This window comes from Conger conger, chromosome 4 (genome assembly GCF_963514075.1).
Source record: "Conger conger chromosome 4, fConCon1.1, whole genome shotgun sequence".
NCBI lineage: Eukaryota > Metazoa > Chordata > Actinopteri > Anguilliformes > Congridae > Conger > Conger conger.
The window spans coordinates 73772487-73791403 of NC_083763.1; the positions used below are offsets into that span (position 1 = coordinate 73772487).

An 18917-nucleotide genomic window follows, 5' to 3' on the forward strand; every position below is an offset into this window, starting at 1 on the left:
TGATAAATAAAAAATAATATGTTTTAAAATATATTCTACTATAATTTATTGTTTAATTTAGACCAATGCCTGGATTTAATCATAACCATAATATGATTTGAAAATAATAAGGGAAGAGTTGCTGAACATTTTTGCAGTGCACACACTTTCACTTTGGAGATAAACTTTCCAAACTTCAACTTGAAGCCGAAGACTTTTTCATTTACATTCCATTTTGAATCAAAGTCAAGGAAAAACTGATGATCTGGACTAAGAGAATAAATTATTTTAATCAAACGCATACCTACACCACTAATTACAATCAAATTGCAGTTAAACCGAACTGGAGTTCATGTCCTGAAGCTAGCCCCAAATAAGTTATTCATAGATGCCTACAATAAGTTCGCGATATTCTGTTGAAGTTGTATTTGAGTACAATCATAATTATATGATACGGTGCCATATAGAAGCCAGTGGACCTGGCAATACAAAATATATTATGTAGTCATGGTGTGTTTAGTTGTGTACTGGTGTCTTTTATTTCTTGTTGTCTATTTTCGTTCACCACTCAACCATCATGAAAAGAGGTCTATCAATGGAATGTTTTCTTTTCATTTTTTTCAGTCTTGACCTCTGATGATATTGAGTTTAAATGAAGTATAATAATAATAATAATAATAATGAAGGATATGCAGTGGTTACATGCAGATGTAAAGGACCAGTTGAAATGCGGTTTGCTGCATTACACTGGGCGATGGCAGTCACCTCTCTCCTCTCAGGTCGAGACTGATGCGCTCGTATCACAGAGGCTGCTGTTACACACGTCTGTTCACTGGACGTCTGAATGAAGCACCCCATGACCCCAGGCTGCTCGCCCACATTTGAAACCTCAATGCGAGCCCTCCAGACTCAGATCACATTTCTTATTTTATTATCCCATTCTATATGGAAAAAAAACAAACTGAAAGGGCATTTAAAATGGCTTTCAGTATTTGTGAGGTCGTGGTCTCTTTAATTTTTACGAAACTGTTGAGTAGTTGAAGTAGGACACCAGGAGTGCGGTGATCAGGAGTCAGCAGCGGAGGTGTGCTGTGTGGGAGAGTATTACGCTCCTGTTCACATCCACTGTGTCAGTCCAGAGGAGGGTATGGGGTCACATCCACTGTGTCAGTCTAGAGGAGGGTATGGGTTCACATCCACTGTGTCAGTCCAGAGGAGGGTATGGGGTCACATCCACTGTGTCAGTCCAGAGGAGGGTATGGGGTCACATCCACTGTGTCAGTGCAGAGGAGGGTATGGGGTCACATCCACTGTGTCAGTGCAGAGGAGGTTATGGGGTCACATCCACTGTGTCAGTCCAGAGGAGGGTATGGGGTCACATCCACTGTGTCAGTCCAGAGGAGGGTATGGGGTCACATCCACTGTGTCAGTCTAGAGGAGCGTATGGGGTCACATCCATTGTGTCAGTCCAGAGGAGGGTATGGGGTCACATCCACTGTGTCAGTTTAGAGGAGCGTATGGGGTCACATCCACTGTGTCAGTCCAGAGGAGGGTATGGGGTCACATCCACTGTGTCAGTCCAGAGAAGACTATGGGTTCACATCCACTGTGTCAGTCTAGAGGAGGGTATGGGTTCACATCCACTGTGTCAGTCCAGAGGAGGGTATGGGGTCACATCCACTGCGTCAGTCTAGAGGAGGGTATGGGGTCACATCCACTGTGTCAGTCCAGAGGAGGGTATGGGGTCACATCCACTGTGTCAGTCCAGAGGAGGGTATGGGGTCACATCCACTGTGTCAGTGCAGAGGAGGGTATGGGGTCACATCCACTGTGTCAGTCCAGAGGAGGGTATGGGGTCACATCCACTGTGTCAGTCCAGAGGAGGGTATGGGTACGTCAGGGGCTATTGTAGGATTTTAGGTCAAGGGGGGCTGAGCCCCAAAAAAATAACCATTTAAAAGCTGCTTCTGGTGGCATTTAAGGCAATAATATAATATATCAAAAATATTTATTTGATAGGGACAGATATTAGTGAAAACACATCCCATGCATTTCTCACATACGCTCCTTTCCATTGCTTGCCCCTTGATGGGCTTTTCAAACACACATACACCACAGATGAGAAATCATAGAATACATTAAGTAGACGCGATCTTAAGCCAATACATAATCATGGATGATTACACAACTGACCTAATAGAAAAAAAATTAAAGTTTAAAATGTTCAAAATGATGCTGAGTTTGAGACGATGATGTGGGAAGCTCCAGGCTTCCCCGCATACACAGCTCTGACATACCGTGAGGCACCAGGACTCTCCCTGGCAGTTATTGGAGGTTTTTTTGCTGGCTTTCCTTTCAATCAGCAACCAATTTAGTTCTTGAAAACAAGATCAGTGGACCTGGTAGCCAATCAATGACTAAAATTAAGCCCTGGAATAGACTGAGAGCCAGCAGACGCTGCAGCCCTCCAGGAATTGAATTTGAGAGGCGTGTTTAACACAAATAAACTATTGTGGTTTAAACCATGCAATACAAATATAAAGTTTTTCACAGCATTTTGCACTGTGCACCTGAGTTGGTGTAACTAAACCATTTCAAGTGGAGTTACTTTCTTATCTTAACAAAAGCAGAATAACAAAAAAAAAGAATTATGAGTAAAAAAAAAGTCCCAATTTTGATTTTTACTTTGAGCCAAAGGCAAATGTTGATTGTAATAAGGATCACATGTAAATGTTGTGTTTCAAACAATCAACCTCTATGAATAAATACAGTAATATATATTTTTTGTTTTGTTTTCTCCTGCAGCTTCTACATGCTGAAACATGTAACTTTTCCAAAAAATTTTACTGTGCCTTAATTAGGTCAGAGATTTGAATTAATCTTCAATGTTTTTGATGCATTCCAAACGTATATTGTTTATGAGAAAACCTAGAACATGCAGTCGTTATGAACACATGTGAGATTTATCTCCTTAACCTTTATTCTGAGAAAGCCTTGGCTTCATTGTTCACCAGGGACCAATTGTAGTTTAGCGTGAAACCGGTTCATAGCTCCACAGGTGTCTGACCGCACCTAACACGACAACAGAAAACCCCTGAGCTTCCCTGGGCTATCGATCTGCAGCTGAACAGTACAGGCCCACAGTGAGCTACCACTGCTGTGTGTGTGTGTGTGTGTGTGTGTGTGTGTGTATGTATGTGTCTGTTGGTGGGTGTGCATGTGTGTGCTAGCTGGTGGCTTGTCCGTGTTTCTGTGTCTGGTAAATGGTAAATGGTTGGAATGTTTATAGCGCCTTTATCCAAAGCGCTGTACAATCGATGCTTCTCATTCACCCACGCATACACACACTCACACACCGACGGCGATTGGCTGCCATGCAAGGTGCCAACCAGCTCGTCAGGAGCATTTGGGGGTTAGGTGTCTTGCTCAGGGACACTTCGACACAGCCCGGGCGGGGGATCAAACCGGCAACCCTCCGACTGCCAGACGACTGCTCTTACCTGAAGCACCCCCGTGTTTCAGTGAAGAACTTCACTTGGAAGCACTACATAATAGTGAATACAAAGGCATTACATCACCCAGAAGGCATGGCGCGGCCAGTTATAATCAATAGGTATGAAGTCAGTATGAAGCATAAGGATGAGGAATCGGTATAAAATACCACTCCTTGGCTGAACTCCTTGGCCAGCTATTACACACATGCTGGATATTATTAATATTCCGGCAAGAAATCAAAACATAAACACAGGAGAGCCATTCTGCAGCCCAGAGAGGAGGCAGGTCAGTCTGAAAGGTATTAAATAATGTCAATATAATGGAGTGCTCCTTTGAGCTGCCTGGGATAGGCTAGTGCCACAGCTATAGGCTCATTTGGGCTGACCAAAACGTTGTTTGTAAGTGTAACGTGCTGTTTATTTATTGATTGATTGATTGATTGATTGATTCATGCATTCATTCATTGGTTGGTTGGATGGTTGGTTGATGGATTGAAATACCAACTGTAAATCATTGATCAACATTTGGGTTGCATTCTTCGGCACTCAACAGTCAAGGTAAGGTGTAGAGTAATGTCAGGGAAATCTCATTCTATTTGTAGGATGCTAATTTCCGCCATTCCGCCTTCCAGCCCTTTTCCTTCCTTTGATCCTCCAAAATAGATATTTCACCGTGAATGCAGCACTAAATGTAATGCTTAAACTGTACATATTTCACAAAAGAAAACATCAAACTTACTGTGGGACTGATATACTTTTTACCATCTGGACTGCACTGTTCTGTGTCACCCTAGGGCAAAACATTGGGTCTTGAACTCTTCAACTTCAACAGCCGACAGCAAAGCGGGAAAGGTGTACAAGAAGTGAGATGGGCTAACTTGCACAGAGCAGTTTCTGATCAGTCAAGCTTCACTCAGCCCCTCTGCACATTTACTGTTGTATCAAAAAGATGGTGAAGATGGAGTACTACAGAGGGGATTGTAATACTACTGTAACTGTAGTCTGTAGGACCAAAACAAGTGCTTTTTAGGGTACCTTCATTGACAATATTAAAGCCTCATCATTCCCCTGCCCAGGTCCTGGAGAGCCGCAGGGTCTGCTGGTTTTTGTTGTTACTCAGTACTTAATTAATCAATTAAGCAGTTGATTAAACAATTAGCTTTCCACAAAATCGGGTCGAAATTACCTGATGATTTTAAGATGCATGTAAATGGCTGGAGATCAAGATCATGCAGTTCATCAAGATTGCCATTCTTCATGCCAAATAATCGCTTCATTAAACATTTTGGAAAAAATACAAATTACTCTATGATAAACAATATCAGATGATACATAACGCCTGTTGAGTATCATTGTAATTTGAATTGTGAATTATCGCAATTACGGTGTGGGATATGCCACAAAATAACACCGTGGGAAAAAAAATCACACAACAGAGAGAAACGGAAAATAAAACAGGAACGCAATTACCGTTGGATGAATGTGTTTTTTAAACAAATGGATCTAATTACCGCAATTCAAGTGGATGACAAGCTATTGTGTGAGAAATTGTGCTGTGTGTGGAAAGAAGTGGAAGGGGAGGTGTCCTTTAGTAAAACTGCACCTCCCAGTGTGCGTTCATAACCCTGATTTCATTACGAACATGAGGGTGCTAAATACACTTGTCTACAAACAATAAACCACTCTCCCTGTGGTAGATCTGCTTTTAAAAAATGTGATAATGATTTGAAAGCAGTCAATGCTCTCTCCCCCTCCCCTCTTCCTCCTAGGATTTCCTGCCGGATAATGTTGTAGGTATAGTGTACAATACAAATGGCTGTTTGTTAGGTTACTGTTACACTCTGTGAGGACTGCGTTTTGGTATTCCTGAGAGTAGCACTGATGTTCTCCACTGCTGTTTGTTGCTATGGGTGAGATTAACTGCCAAGCGTTTGTAATGTAGTGTAATAGTCTACAATAATCGGTGTACAATACCGTATGCTTCTGCAGTATTCTGCAGCCTTAGGTGTGGCGTGTAAATGCATATCCAGGACACACACACATAAACACACGCACAAACACGGAAAATGCACACATTTCCTGTGTGTGTGTGTGTGTGTGTGTGTGTGTGTGTGTGTGTGTGCATCCTCTATCTACTTTGTTACTTTTTTTTGCACATGGATGTGTGATAATTAGAAAGAAACATTCAAAAGACACAGCTGGTCTGACTCATTACAAACATAAGTTGTCATCATTTACTGCCGGGCGTTTGAATGATAATGTGCAAATGATACCTCAACTGTGCCTTAGAATTATCATGCAGCTGATGAATTACCCCGTATATTTATGTTTATCAAGTGATATTTATTTCCTTGGTAACAGCTAGTCGTAAAATTTAGAACGGTTGCATAGTCAGTGTTCAGTCTTCAAAATACACGCCACACGATGTTAATGGCAATCAATCATGAACATAGAATAATTCCTGGATCGAGGAATCTTTGATCTAATGTACTTTCACACAGCAGCTAGCTTGCCGCTCCCTGCTGTAGGGGTTCCACATCAGCATGCAGAGAAGGGAGGAGCGTTTGCCAGCTTCTTTGCCTATTTATTTCCTGAGTTATTTAACAGCGAGTCAAATTCAATATCTAAAAAAAACAAACAAACAAACAGGGTTCAGATGTGGGCTCAGAATCGCGGCGGCCCCAGAATTCAGTCTGTCGACTCACTGTCAGGTAGGGCACAGTGAGTAGACTTCCACTTACGCGTTCCCTGTTAAAACAATACCCTGCTCAAAATGGCAGCGACCCCATTCCTATGCAAATGAAGATGACAAAAAAATAAAAACAAGCGGTGCTTATGTTGCATCAGAATGAGCAAACGGCCCTGGAACAGATACTTTTCAATAAATAAACAATGCAAGGGAACACGTCACATAGTCTTCCATTTTATGTATTTATTATTTTTGCCAGGCGGTGACTGACACCAAACAGAAGGCTTTTAACCCTCAAGCGACCAACATATTTTGCGCACACTAATGACCTACTTGGGTCAGATATGACCCCGATTGCAAAGTCATGAAAAGTAATTCAAAAACAGTGTTTTTTCAGCAGTTGATTTTAACTTAAACATTTAAAACATGCCCTCTGATGTATTAATTAAGTACATGCATACAATTTTAATTTGGAACATAATTTTGGGTATGGGTATGTATCACTTCATATCTTGTCCCCACATAAATCTGGATTTGTATAGCGATTTGAGATTCCTTTATTAAGAATGTGTTACTTTTGACTGGGGTCATATATGTCATCAACATAATCATCACAAAATGTTTTGCGTGACAAAGTCAAATGGACGGCTCAAATATACTACCATCAAGATAGCAATAAAAGCATATGTCTGGGGCCAGATATAACTTCACTTGGTTAGTTGAGGGTTAAGCGGTCATTACTACATCGGTAAGATACGGTATGTGGTCATGGGGTCTATGGAGCTTTCATGGGCCATGTCACATGATTACATTTTTTACATTATTGGCATTTGGCAGACGCTCTTATCCAGAGCGACGTACAACAAAGTGCATACCCATAACCAGGGATAAGTTCGCTGAAAGACCCTAGAGGGAAGTACAATTTCAACTGATGGAGCCCAAGAGAGAATCGCACACCCCCAGATCTCCCTGCTCACAATACTCCCCCCTTTTTTACTACATTACTACATTACATTACATTTTATTTAGCAAGTCACTTTTATCTTAAAGCGATGTGCGATGTGCAAACAATGTGCATATAGAGGTCATAGAACAGACAACTGAACAGATAGGATACGGCACAATTCATATACGATCGCTTGTAAAGCCATGAAGATAAGACCAGCACATAAGGGAGGTAGGCCAAGTCTGTAAGTACCAGACCATCCACCCCCCCTCACAGACCTTGCAGTCCACGATCACATCCATATTCATGAAAGTGCACTTATCTCACCAGACTAAGATGCCCGGAAAACAGAAATCACCATCTTATCCGATGTTATTACAGGTGTACAGATACCACAGCCGTATTAACTGGTGATATCCAAGCATATGGTGCGCGCGAACACAAAGATGCAAATGGCCATTCCTACCTGAGGTATTCAAAGACCAATTATCCGCACTGCGCACTGGAAAATGCACATCAGGTCTTAATTACACTGCATTCATTCCGTGCCCGAGGTGTCAAATAGAGGAGTGCGATTTTCAGAATGTATACAAAATGCAAATGCGTTGTCGTACCTATTCCGAACGAAACATTTAGCAGACATCGTTATCCAGAGAAACACAGTATAGAGTTTTTTTGTTCTTTAATTTTCAGTCTAATTTAATTTTGATATGCTCAAGGGTACAGCAAGATATGCCGGGAACAGAGCACAAACAACTTCTCAGTTCCAGAGCATCGCTATTATGCTAGCAGTGTTGGGGAAACTACTCTGAAAGTGTACTTTCTACTAATTATTTTACACTGAAAGTAGTTGCGATGCGGCAAAGCTACTCTAAAGAGTAAAGTTGTTCAAACTACTTTGTAAAAATAATTGGCTGTTGTCCATTGACAACCACTTTACAGATTTGAATGTAGTTCCTTGACCAGCAAACTGCTGCAACATTTAACAGTACTAGTTTAACAGTATGTAAATAATGTAATAAAATAAACATTCTCTGACTACACATGTACTGTACTAAGGAGGGACATGTGTGACTTGTTGCTGAGTGCAATGCTAAACCAGTTGTTCATATTTTGAATGTTTGTGAAATGTGAAAAAAGGTGGCAGCGCTGTTTTCAGACGTGAGATAAAGGTGTAGGTAGCAGGGGGTAGACAAGCACGGCCTGCTGGCTAAGAATATGGGGTTTCCCATTCTTAAAATAATTTTGGGAAAAACCCAAAACCAGCATCTTCACCACTTATTCTCCACTGACAGTGAACAATGTGTGCTGATCCCACCATTTTGTGATTCTCCTGGAGCTGTCAGACTGAATAAAAGCAAACTCACTTAATGTCTCACAGATCAAATCATAGCAATGACCAAAAAGGCTTTCTCTGTTTGGCAAACTGAATCGCAAAATATGACTGAATTTCCATTAACACACAGATACACTCACACAAGAGCACGCACACACGCAAACACACACCCACACACAGAAACGCATAACCGCAATGCATACACTCACACATATAGAAACACAAACACATGCAAACATACAAACTGAAACACTCGCATATACACGCATACACACACAACCACACACACACAGGGACACACACAGAGGGGCACACACACACAGACACACACACACGTACGTACACAGAGACACACATATACATGCATTACATTTCCTTACATTACATTTATTTTAGTCATTTGGCAGACGCTTTTAATCCAAAGCGACTTACAAGTGCATAGGTTCTTCCACAAGTTAAAGCAACACTAGTAAAATACACATGAAGTGCTCTTCTAAACATACAGTCATAAGTGCAATTATTATATGTATTTTTTTGGGTTAGACAAGAGGCACAGACACACACCTACACACAGAGACACACACATACATGCACAGACAGACACACACACATGATTTGAGTTCACACACTGAGCTCCTCTCCCCCACAGCTGCACACAGACCTGGATAAGGGCGACAGCGCAGTGAAGTACACGCTCTCCGGCGACGGGGCCGGCTCCATTTTCACCATCGACCAGACGACGGGGGACATCCACGCGCTGCGGAGCCTGGACCGGGAGGAGAAGCCCTACTACACGCTGCGCGCCCAGGCCGTGGACCTGGACACCGGCCGGCCCCTGGAGCCCGAGTCCGAGTTCGTCATCAAGGTCCAGGACATCAACGACAACGAGCCCAAGTTCCTGGAGGGACCCTACACGGCTAGCGTGCCGGAGATGTCTCCCGTCGGTAAGCATTCACCTGTTCACCATCGCCATCGTCGGTTCTGTCTCTAACGGTTTTCAATTACAGTTTAACACTGTGTGACACTTATTCTTTAGACCAGTGGTCTCCAACCCTGGTCCTGGAGAGCAACAAGGTCCGCTGGTTTTCCTTTTCACCTCAAAATCAGCATCCCGTTGAGACCCAGGTAACCATGCGAAGAGAGCTCACCGTGCATTTAGCTGCTCTAATAGATTAATTAAGTGCAGAGCAACAACAAAAACCAGCAGACCCTGTGGCTCTCCAACTGGGTTGGAGACCATTGTTTTTAGACTCAGTTATCTGATTTAATTCTCTATAGAGGAGTTTCTGGGTTGTGGTTTAGCAGCTAGTGCTAGTAGCTTCTCTGAGCTAGTAACTGGTCAACCAGGTACCAGCTGTTTCACAACATAGCTTGAGCTGGTCAAACCATGTCAAGCTGGGAGCTGGTCTGAACTGGTCAACCAGCTAAAACATGTCAAACTGTGATCTGGTCTGAACTGGTTAACCAACTATTATTTTACCTGCTCTTGATCCATAATACATTGTGAGGAAAAGCAACGCACTGCCAAATTGTGCCACCAATTCTCAGGAGATAGATCTTTAAGTGTTAAGAACATGGAGCTTTGCATAAAAGCGTTAACTAAATCACTAATGTAATGGAGCTGCCAGTGGACGTTTTATGTCTAAAAAATATCCAAAGTGAATTTATAATTCAGAAAGAAGTCTCCCTTTGATTACTCCATATTACCAATTATGTGCATCATGTTGTAGTATTGTCTTGCTCATATGAATTATAAATGGATTACTTACAGTATTTCCATCAAAATATTTTCTATGGCGTATGAGTATGTACGTGCATAAAACCAGGTGTTTCATTTTTGTCTCTGAACCAATGTTTGTGGCAAATGGCTGTACTCTAGTGAAAAGTATTCTGTGAAAAGCTGCATTAACACACTGCATAATCTCTCGGGCCTAGAGACACCTCAGACGACCAAACCCATTTTCTGTCACATTAATGTTATCGTTACTGGTCAATGCACAACTATCTGAAAACATGCTTGGAACAAGCCTTTAAAAGGGTCCCGCTAATAGCGCATTATGCACCAGATTAAAAGCACCGTATCTCCCACCGGACAGAGGGAAATAAAGCGTGTCACCGCCCAAAAGTGACCCGTCTCCGCTGAGCCGGAAAATCAGAGACAAGGTGACTTTCCATGAGTTCTCCTCGTTCGTTTTCCCTTTGTGTGAGGGTTTGAGGGATTTCTGAGGTCTCAGGGAGATCAGAACATATGTCACACAACGGCATAAAGGGGGTATCAGAGCGCAGATCTCCTTTATTAATTTGATGTGAAACTAGAAGATCAGAGGTGCAAAACGAGGTATCAGTTGTTTATGTTGTTGCAGTTTGAGAACTGTGCGATGGTACACCCTTTGCAGTGTCAAGTCACATATTTACAGCGCAAAGTGAAGTTTCTCATGAGAAACAGAATGTGATGAAAAAAATAAATCATGCTATATCTCTAGGTAAGATCTCACGATCCTTCTGCTTTCTGAACCAGCAGTTTACTGGGCTCTACGAATCGACTGTGTCGACCAGTTTGGCTCAGAGAGGGGCCTTCTTGCTGGGTAATTACAGCCACACTACCCCTGGTCTGGACTCTTAACTGCCCTGGCTGAACATTATCATCCCTAATGGGGCTTTCTTATCTCAATGTACGACAGCCATCTTCCACACGGAGCGTAATTAAAATGACCTTCGAGCCGTCTGAGATTAAAAGCGGAGGCCTCCCTCTCTGGAGCATCGACACAAGCATTCCCACACCGGCTAAACGTACATCTAAAACAATTAACCGCTAGAATATGTTACTGTGGTTAGAACATGCAGCCGGTGTTTACACCAACAAGGCTTGCAAATGCATTTCTCATATGTGTAACAGTGTGAATTAAGCAGTAAATAGATTGTATTTACATAGCGCTGACATCTTTATGATGTGTTATACGGTGTTCCTATTATGGGTAAATGTTTTGTGTTGCTGTGTCGGAGTCTGGCGTGTGAGCTCGTTAATATCAAGGCATATGCCTGTTATCATGTGCTTCATAGTACCCCTGGCTGGGTGCTTCTTTCACACAGCATTTCACACAAAATCCATAAAACCCCGAGACCTGGCTCAAATAAGCAATCGCTTTGATTCCAAATACTCTCCTATGCTTTACTGAGCTTGTCCGGTGTATTGGAACGTATTAAATGCTTCTCTTAAAACTGTTCACCCCGCATTCTGGACCTCTTGGTTGGCTCAATTGCACCAGGCAAGATCAATCGAGCACAGAGAAGCATTTGAATCCAACAGAATGACATATTTGACCATGTATGGTACATGATTCAGCGATGCGGTCATTTTAGTTAAATGGCTGGAGTACCGCTTTGGAATTAATTGAGGATATTACAGGGAAACTCATAAAAAGAAATAAATGCATGAATAAAAGCATAAATAATTAGTCGCTCTGCGCCGTATGTAGCAATATGCTAATTTTATTTGTGGGTCCAAAACATGAATTACGTCGATAAGTCTTCACCGCGTTCGATTCCTCTCCCTATAAACACTAAATATTGTTTTCAGATAAGCCTTAATGGCCACTCATTAACATTGAACAGGCCATAAAGCGTTGGAACATTAACAGGACGTATGACCTGCCGTCCCAGTTATCTGCAGTTAACACAGTCACACTCCACTGGAACATATCCATTCAAATCACCGCCACGTATCCCCCTCTGCCCCGGTCACGGAAGCCATTTTAGAGATTACGGCATTACCTCTAACGCTGAGAAAAGCACTAATCACTTCCCCTGCCCCACCCCACCCCCCTGGGGTTCCTCTTCAATTTGTATTTTGCCATTTAGCAGACGCTCGCATGCAGAACTTGCATCTTATCCAGAACTTTTTAAAAGTATGTACATAAAGCCTCAGGCAATGAATAGAACAGATGCCAAGTCATCAGAATCACAACAGATAGTATTATAACGTGAAGCCCAAACATAATGTTAAGTGCTGTACTAGGGAGGTTGATGATATAGTGCATTAGGCAGCAGATGGGGTTGGGAATATAGTATTAGATATTGTATAAAGGACTGGTAAATCCATGCATAATAAATTCACATAGTTTACCGCTCAGTGGATGTACAGTAAAGCATTGGGGGTTGGTAAAAAATAAATTAAAATTTAAAAATCCTTCAGCAAACTGTTAGAGTAGCCGTTCAACTCCTGTCCCTCAAATAGCTCTGCTAAGTATCAGCAAACAGGGCCCTGCCGTAGACCCCAGCGGAATATTAATTAATGAACAGATAAACATCAAGAGGGAGATTGAGAATGTAATGCAGGGATAGTAAAGTCTGCTACCCAGTCTCACGGAAAACCTCGATTACATTCTCACAGGTACACTTTGCCGCAGTTCTGAAATCAAACATCCACTAGGGGTGCTAAAGGGAGGCTTCAGCGTTAACTGAGGGGAGAAGAGGCTCTTTTGCTTGGGAGACAGGGTTGACAATTCAGCAGGTTTAGCGTGGTGGTTCAAATTAAGTGGTTAGCGCGTCAGTTTCAATCTGGGTTCGAAAACCACATTTATACAATAACATATCAGACTGCTTAGCATAAATGCAATGAACTACACTCAGTGAGCACTTTATCAGGTATTCATTAAACTTATTTTTTAGACTCATTAAGTCTTCTGCTGCTGTAGCCTATCCACTAGTTTGATGTGTTATTAGCATTAATCACCTTCCTCTCAGCTTTGACCAGTCTGACCCTTCTCCTCTGACCTCTCTCATTAACAAGGTGTTGTATTAATGAGTAATAAATTAGTAATAAAGTGCTCAGTGAGTGTATATTAAATTTAGAAATTTTAATTTATTTTTTTTCTTCATTAATCTTACATTCTGTTGTTAACTTTGCGCAGCGAGCACATGACACGAGTCTAACTAATTTGTAGAAATGAGAGATGAAATAATGATTTAAAAAATGCTCGTAATAGGAATGCTCCATTTCTGCCCTTGAACCAGGGACTGATTTAAACCGGGGCCTGGTTTACAGATACAGATTAGTCCTGGACTAAATAGAGTTTTGCATGGATAATCTCTGGAGTTTAGTCTGAGCCTAGGCTTAATCTGTGTCTGTGAAACTGGCCCCGTGCGGGTTAAGTCTCTGGCCGATCAGCGGCAGACAGAAAACGAAGCCAGCCGTACCGCCGGCCTTCCGGGCGTCCCTGATGGTGAGTTTTCGACAGCAGATGGGTTAGAGGTAGCACACAGCACTCCCAGGAGCGCAGAGAGGGCCAGCATCCGTATAATGAACACTCGCAGTTCATCGCCAGGTGAGCCAAGGAGCAATGCGAACAGATGTGTTCTGGAGGAAGACAGGGAGCGTCTCTGCTGTGGCCTCTGGCGTAGTGCCACTCGTGCAGCGGGGAAAATAGTTCAACACATTTTCTTTTTTTATCGATTCGTTCTTTTAAGCGCAATCGCAGTACCTGAATTACTTTAGTTTCTCACGAACACGCTGCGTTGCAGATCGCACCCCGTCGTGATCAGACCGCGGTCGCGCCGCGGCTGTGCTGAAACTCGAGAGAGGATCCCCCTTCAGAGTGGGGAGCGGGGGGCGTTGAAAGTGCGGCTAATTCCACAGGGGGACATTCGCGGCTTTTCCCGGGGTGTGAAGGGAAGTTTGGCAGAAGCTCGAGCGAGAAAAGTGAGCTTGAATTAGTTTCTTTTTTTTTTAGGTTTTATTTCGGATTTTTCGTATATTTTTTTTTGCAGTTATTGTCAGTTAAGATGAGTTCAGGTGAGCGTACGCGCGCCTTGGGAAGCGTATGCTGCGGTCGGCCATCTCTCCGTTTCATATTCATAAACTTTTCTTTATTTTATATTTTTTATTTTTTCGCTGCCGTGTCTCAGGAGGTTACTCGCCGGCCCTCCAGGAATGGAAGGGCTCACCTCTGTCATCGGGAGACATTAATCTTCAACATTTATAGCACTCCACATACAGTAAGGGCCAAACTGTGAACTCTACGATTCAAGTACCAAAATCTTCACCGTCATTATTACCTGGGGAAAACATTTTTTTTTACTGTAGATGCTTTATGAAATCCAGGGTCGGACTTAATTCCATTACAGTTCAATCAATTCAGGAAATTATTGTAATCTCTAGGGTTAAATGGGACTCTATTGGCTCTATTGGGTTAAATTGGCTCTAGCCATCTCCTGCTGATATCTGAAGTTAAACAGGACTCTCTCATTGCCTCCAGCCATCTCTTCTGCAATGTTCGGGTAAAATGGCGCACTCTCATTGGCTCAAGCCATCTCCTTATATCTCATGTTAAACAGGCCTCTCTCTCATTGGCTCCAGAGAACATTCAGGTCTAATGGGGCTCTTTCATTGGCTGCCATCCAGCTGTCTCTCCTCTCAGGTTAAGCAGGGTCATCCGTCTTTTTCAGACTGCATGGGAGGCTTGCTCCTTTAATGTATCCCATGAAAAGTGTTCAAGGTCAGAAAGAGAATCTCAATGCAAGCCAAGACTGCTTTCCCATCCTATCACTCAAGCCGTTCCATATGGACGTGTTAACACAACATCACATACAATAATATAACAGCATAACGTAACATAACAACATGACGATTCAGCCCAAAAGTGCTCACAATTGTTAGCATTTTGCCTGCTGTTATTAGCCAGCAACCCTGCTGAAAATTCCATGCTAGGATTCAGCTAAGCTGGTTTTAGATGGTCATAGCATGTCTGTGGCTGGTCAAAGCTGGTTAATAAAGGTTGTGGCCAAAATGGTGGACTAGCTGTCAGCTGGTCAACCACCTAGACGTGTCCAGTTTGACCAGCTTGATCAGACTGGTTTAAACTTGAATGTTCAGCAGGGACGGATCTACCGGAGACCCCAGTGGAAGATTAAAGGGAAAAAAATGCATTTGTTTATTTTTAGGTCTGGCAGTGCAATGCATGTGTATTTTTAGTATTGTTGGACAGATGTGATTTTCATCCATTTATGTGTGTATACAGTAAAGACACGAACATAAGCTGTGTAAGCAGATGGATAAGAGTGCACACAAAACAAATGCAGCATTTCTTTATTTCATTATTTGCTTTGCACAGAGCCCTTTTCCACTTACACACACAGCTCATATTTCTGTCTGGTTATTCATTTATGAGGGAGAATACTGTACAGCATATGCTGAAGGAATCCAGACTGAGTGTGATGGCCAGGCTCAGTAACATCCCCTCAAAATTCAACCGACAACCTGCAACCTTCAACCCAATTACCCAAGCTACAGCAATTATACAACTCAGTGGCTCATGGTTTCATATCAGAACGTTGGGCGGGCCCAGCTGTCCGTTATTTTGGCTACCGTGGCTACAATGAAAAGACCTCGGGGTATGAAAGCATACAGTTTTGCACCGAGATGTCGGTGCGTTGGTTAGAAATTCAGGACAAAACAAACAAAAAAACTCTGAATCATTGACTTTAAATTTGATTCAGATATGGCCTGGCAGTTTCATCAATATTGGTCCATAACAATGGTTCATAACAATATACGTATATGACATTTGTTATTAAATGTTGTTGTCACATAGGGATGGGTTGACTTAGGCCTATCCATAATTTCATAAGTCAACTGAAATCGAACACTGCTTTTGGATTCATGACCGTGCAGTTGGGATGACATCCGGATTTCCACAGCTGCAAATGCATCGACATGTAACTGCTATTTATATTAAAACTAAAGAAAGTACCACAAGACAGATAATTATAACCATGATAATTATAATCAGCCAAAAGGAAATATAAAGAAAGAAAGCAACACAGCAATAAATACATGTTATGAAGGAGATCCGTGGAGTTCATAAAAAAAATAGTGTTTGTTGCCTCCGAGAAATGTGTTGACTTGAGGGCATTGGAACTGAGCTATCCTTGTAAAATGCTGCAAGGCTTTGTACTTTTGATGTTCCTTTATAAAACATAAAACCCTCCCACTGTTACTCAACCCTTGTGTGTGTGTGTGTGTGTGTGTGTGTGTGGGAGAGAGAAAGAGCAAGAGAGAGAGTGAGACAGAGAGAGAGAGTGAGAGCAAGAGAGAGAGAGTTCATATTCTAATGTATGGTTAGTGTTTTATTTTCTTCCTAGTCCTTCAATGTTTTTTGAAAATTTTTATATGCTTTGGCAATACAAAATGTAATGTTCTGTCATGCCAATAAAGCAACTTGAATTGAATTGAACTGAGGGAGAGAGAAAGAGAGAGAGAGAGAGAGAGAGAGAGGGAGGTGGGATAGAAGTGTGTGAAAGAAGTATGTCAGGTCCGAGAATAGAAATTCCTAATTAGGTTGGGAACGAGAAGACCACTGGAAACCCTCTCAAATTACAAACGCCAGCCGATCATCAGGAGCATAATTTTGCCTCTGCAGCAGAAAAACACACACCTCTGCACAATAATAACTTCAGTGTGAACTCAATAAGGAAGTTATCCGGACAGAGCTTCACTGATTAGGCTTGTGGTCTGAACAGTAGCAGTATGAAGACATGTTTCCTCATAAATGGGTGTTATGGGATGTGTGCATCGTACTATAATGAGTGTGACATCTACGCAAAGAGATGTGACCTTTTACATATTCACGTCTTAGTCCGGAAACATCAACAGGAGGAATTGAAATCATACACCGCTGTAGCATCAGTGGGATGTAAGTGTGTGGACGTCGAATGAGCCCTCTTAAATGAATCATATCAGCGAGAGGGAGAGCGCTTGAGAAGGCTCTGTATTGAAATCGATATTTTCGAGGAAATGCATTAGAGATTCAGTGGTTCCAGAAAGTGGGACGCATACCGCACCGCAAGCTGCGTTTGCAGAATTTAAATGACCAGCCTCAAAATGCTAGCCTGCCAGCTTCGAATCGCTGTTCTATTAATGTTATTTCTGACCCAATTTGCTCCCATTATTAGATTTACGTGTATTCTGTGACAGTATTTACGTAATAATGGTGCCACTGTTAAAATCCATCTTCTATTTATTCACTGTTTGACGAGTGAATGACAGCTTTCATTTCCTTTATTGATGAAATAATTTGACTTTCTTTGACTGTGGTCTCATGAGACATGGGGATATCATTGTATTAGAATTTATATTTCTAGCAGAATTTCTGCAAGGCAGCCATAAAAAAAAAAAACTTTCAGAAACTATTAAAAACTAATTTCAAGAACGATTGGGGTAAGTTGTTGTAAAATTAAATGCATTTGCATGCGTATGTTTAAAAACTATAGTATGGTCACCATTTGGTAAGTAAAGAGAGACTGCTACTGTTCAGGTGAGTGGGAGCAATCCAGATTGTGTTTATATAGTACAGTTGAGTGAGAGGTTGATTATGTTTCTGTTGTTCAGGTGAGTGGGAGCAAACCAGATTGTGTTTATGTAGTACAGGTGAGTGGGAGATTGATTATATTTCTGTAGCACAGGTGAGGGAGAGAGTGATTATGTTTATGTAGTACAGGTGAGTGCAAGATTGATTATAGTGGCACCTACCCCTACACCAGTGGTCTCCAACCCTGGTCCTGGAGAGCAACAGTGTCTGCTGGTTTCCGTTGTTACTCTGCACTTAATTAATCAATTAGAGCAATTAACGGCACAGTTCTCTTCACCTGGTTACCTGGGTCTCAACAGGGTGCTAACTGTATGGTGTAACCGAAAACCAGCAGACCCAGTAGCTCCTGAGGACCGGGGCTGGAGACCACTGCTGTACACGATATAAGAGTTGAGCAGGACACTATCTGAGCCAAACTGTTCACTCGTGATGTTTGTACGCAGCTCAGTAACTGCCATTTTGTTGATGAGTTGCACACATATAAAGATCATCTGTCCAAGTAGTTTCCAATAGTTGCAACAGCAGCAGAAAAATGTCCACGGCACTTGTTCCCCTGAAGTAAAACGGATTTACGGGTGAACCATTGGGCCTTCATCACGTCTGAATAGGTCCTTTAAAATGATACGTAAGCTGTTCTAATATCGACGCAACTCGGTGTGAAGAAAGGCAGCAAAGTTTCCCGGCCTCCCTTATTGCGCCCATAATTTCAGAGGAAATCAATGGGCCGAACTGCCACCTCTCAGATAAGTCAGGGCTATCGCCATCGACATTCCTCCCAGGCTCAGTGCAGACGGACCCAGCAGAAATTAAGATTTCTGATAAGATTGTGTAAGATTTCACACCGTACCGCATTTAATTACTCCGCTTATTGTCTGCGTCTGGACGAAGAACTTAACGGCAATAGCGGCTTTAAAAAAACGAACGAAACGTTAAAAATAAGTCTTTGAGAATTACCCACAAACCTCCCGCTGTCTTGAGGCGTGCGGCCCCTCCGCGTTCGCCAATGAAATTTCGTGCCTTTGTGATTTCCTCCGCCTCTTCCCGCGGCTAAATGAGTCTTTACGCAACAGACAAAATCTAATTTGTTCCTCTCGCTTCTGAGGGACTT

At 42.3% G+C, this 18917-nt stretch overlaps 1 protein-coding gene across 5 annotated transcripts in view; it reads left to right on the plus strand.

Annotated features, from left to right (window-relative positions):
* The window catches only part of LOC133126169 (cadherin-12-like), a 102283-nt gene that overhangs the window by 21148 nt on the left and 62218 nt on the right, over positions 1–18917 (plus strand). For all 5 annotated transcript variants that reach the window (XM_061238086.1, XM_061238089.1, XM_061238090.1 and 2 more), the window contains exon 2: positions 9094–9388. In XM_061238086.1, the coding sequence (XP_061094070.1) occupies positions 9094–9388 (295 nt within the window). The remainder of the gene's footprint in view (positions 1–9093; positions 9389–18917) is intronic.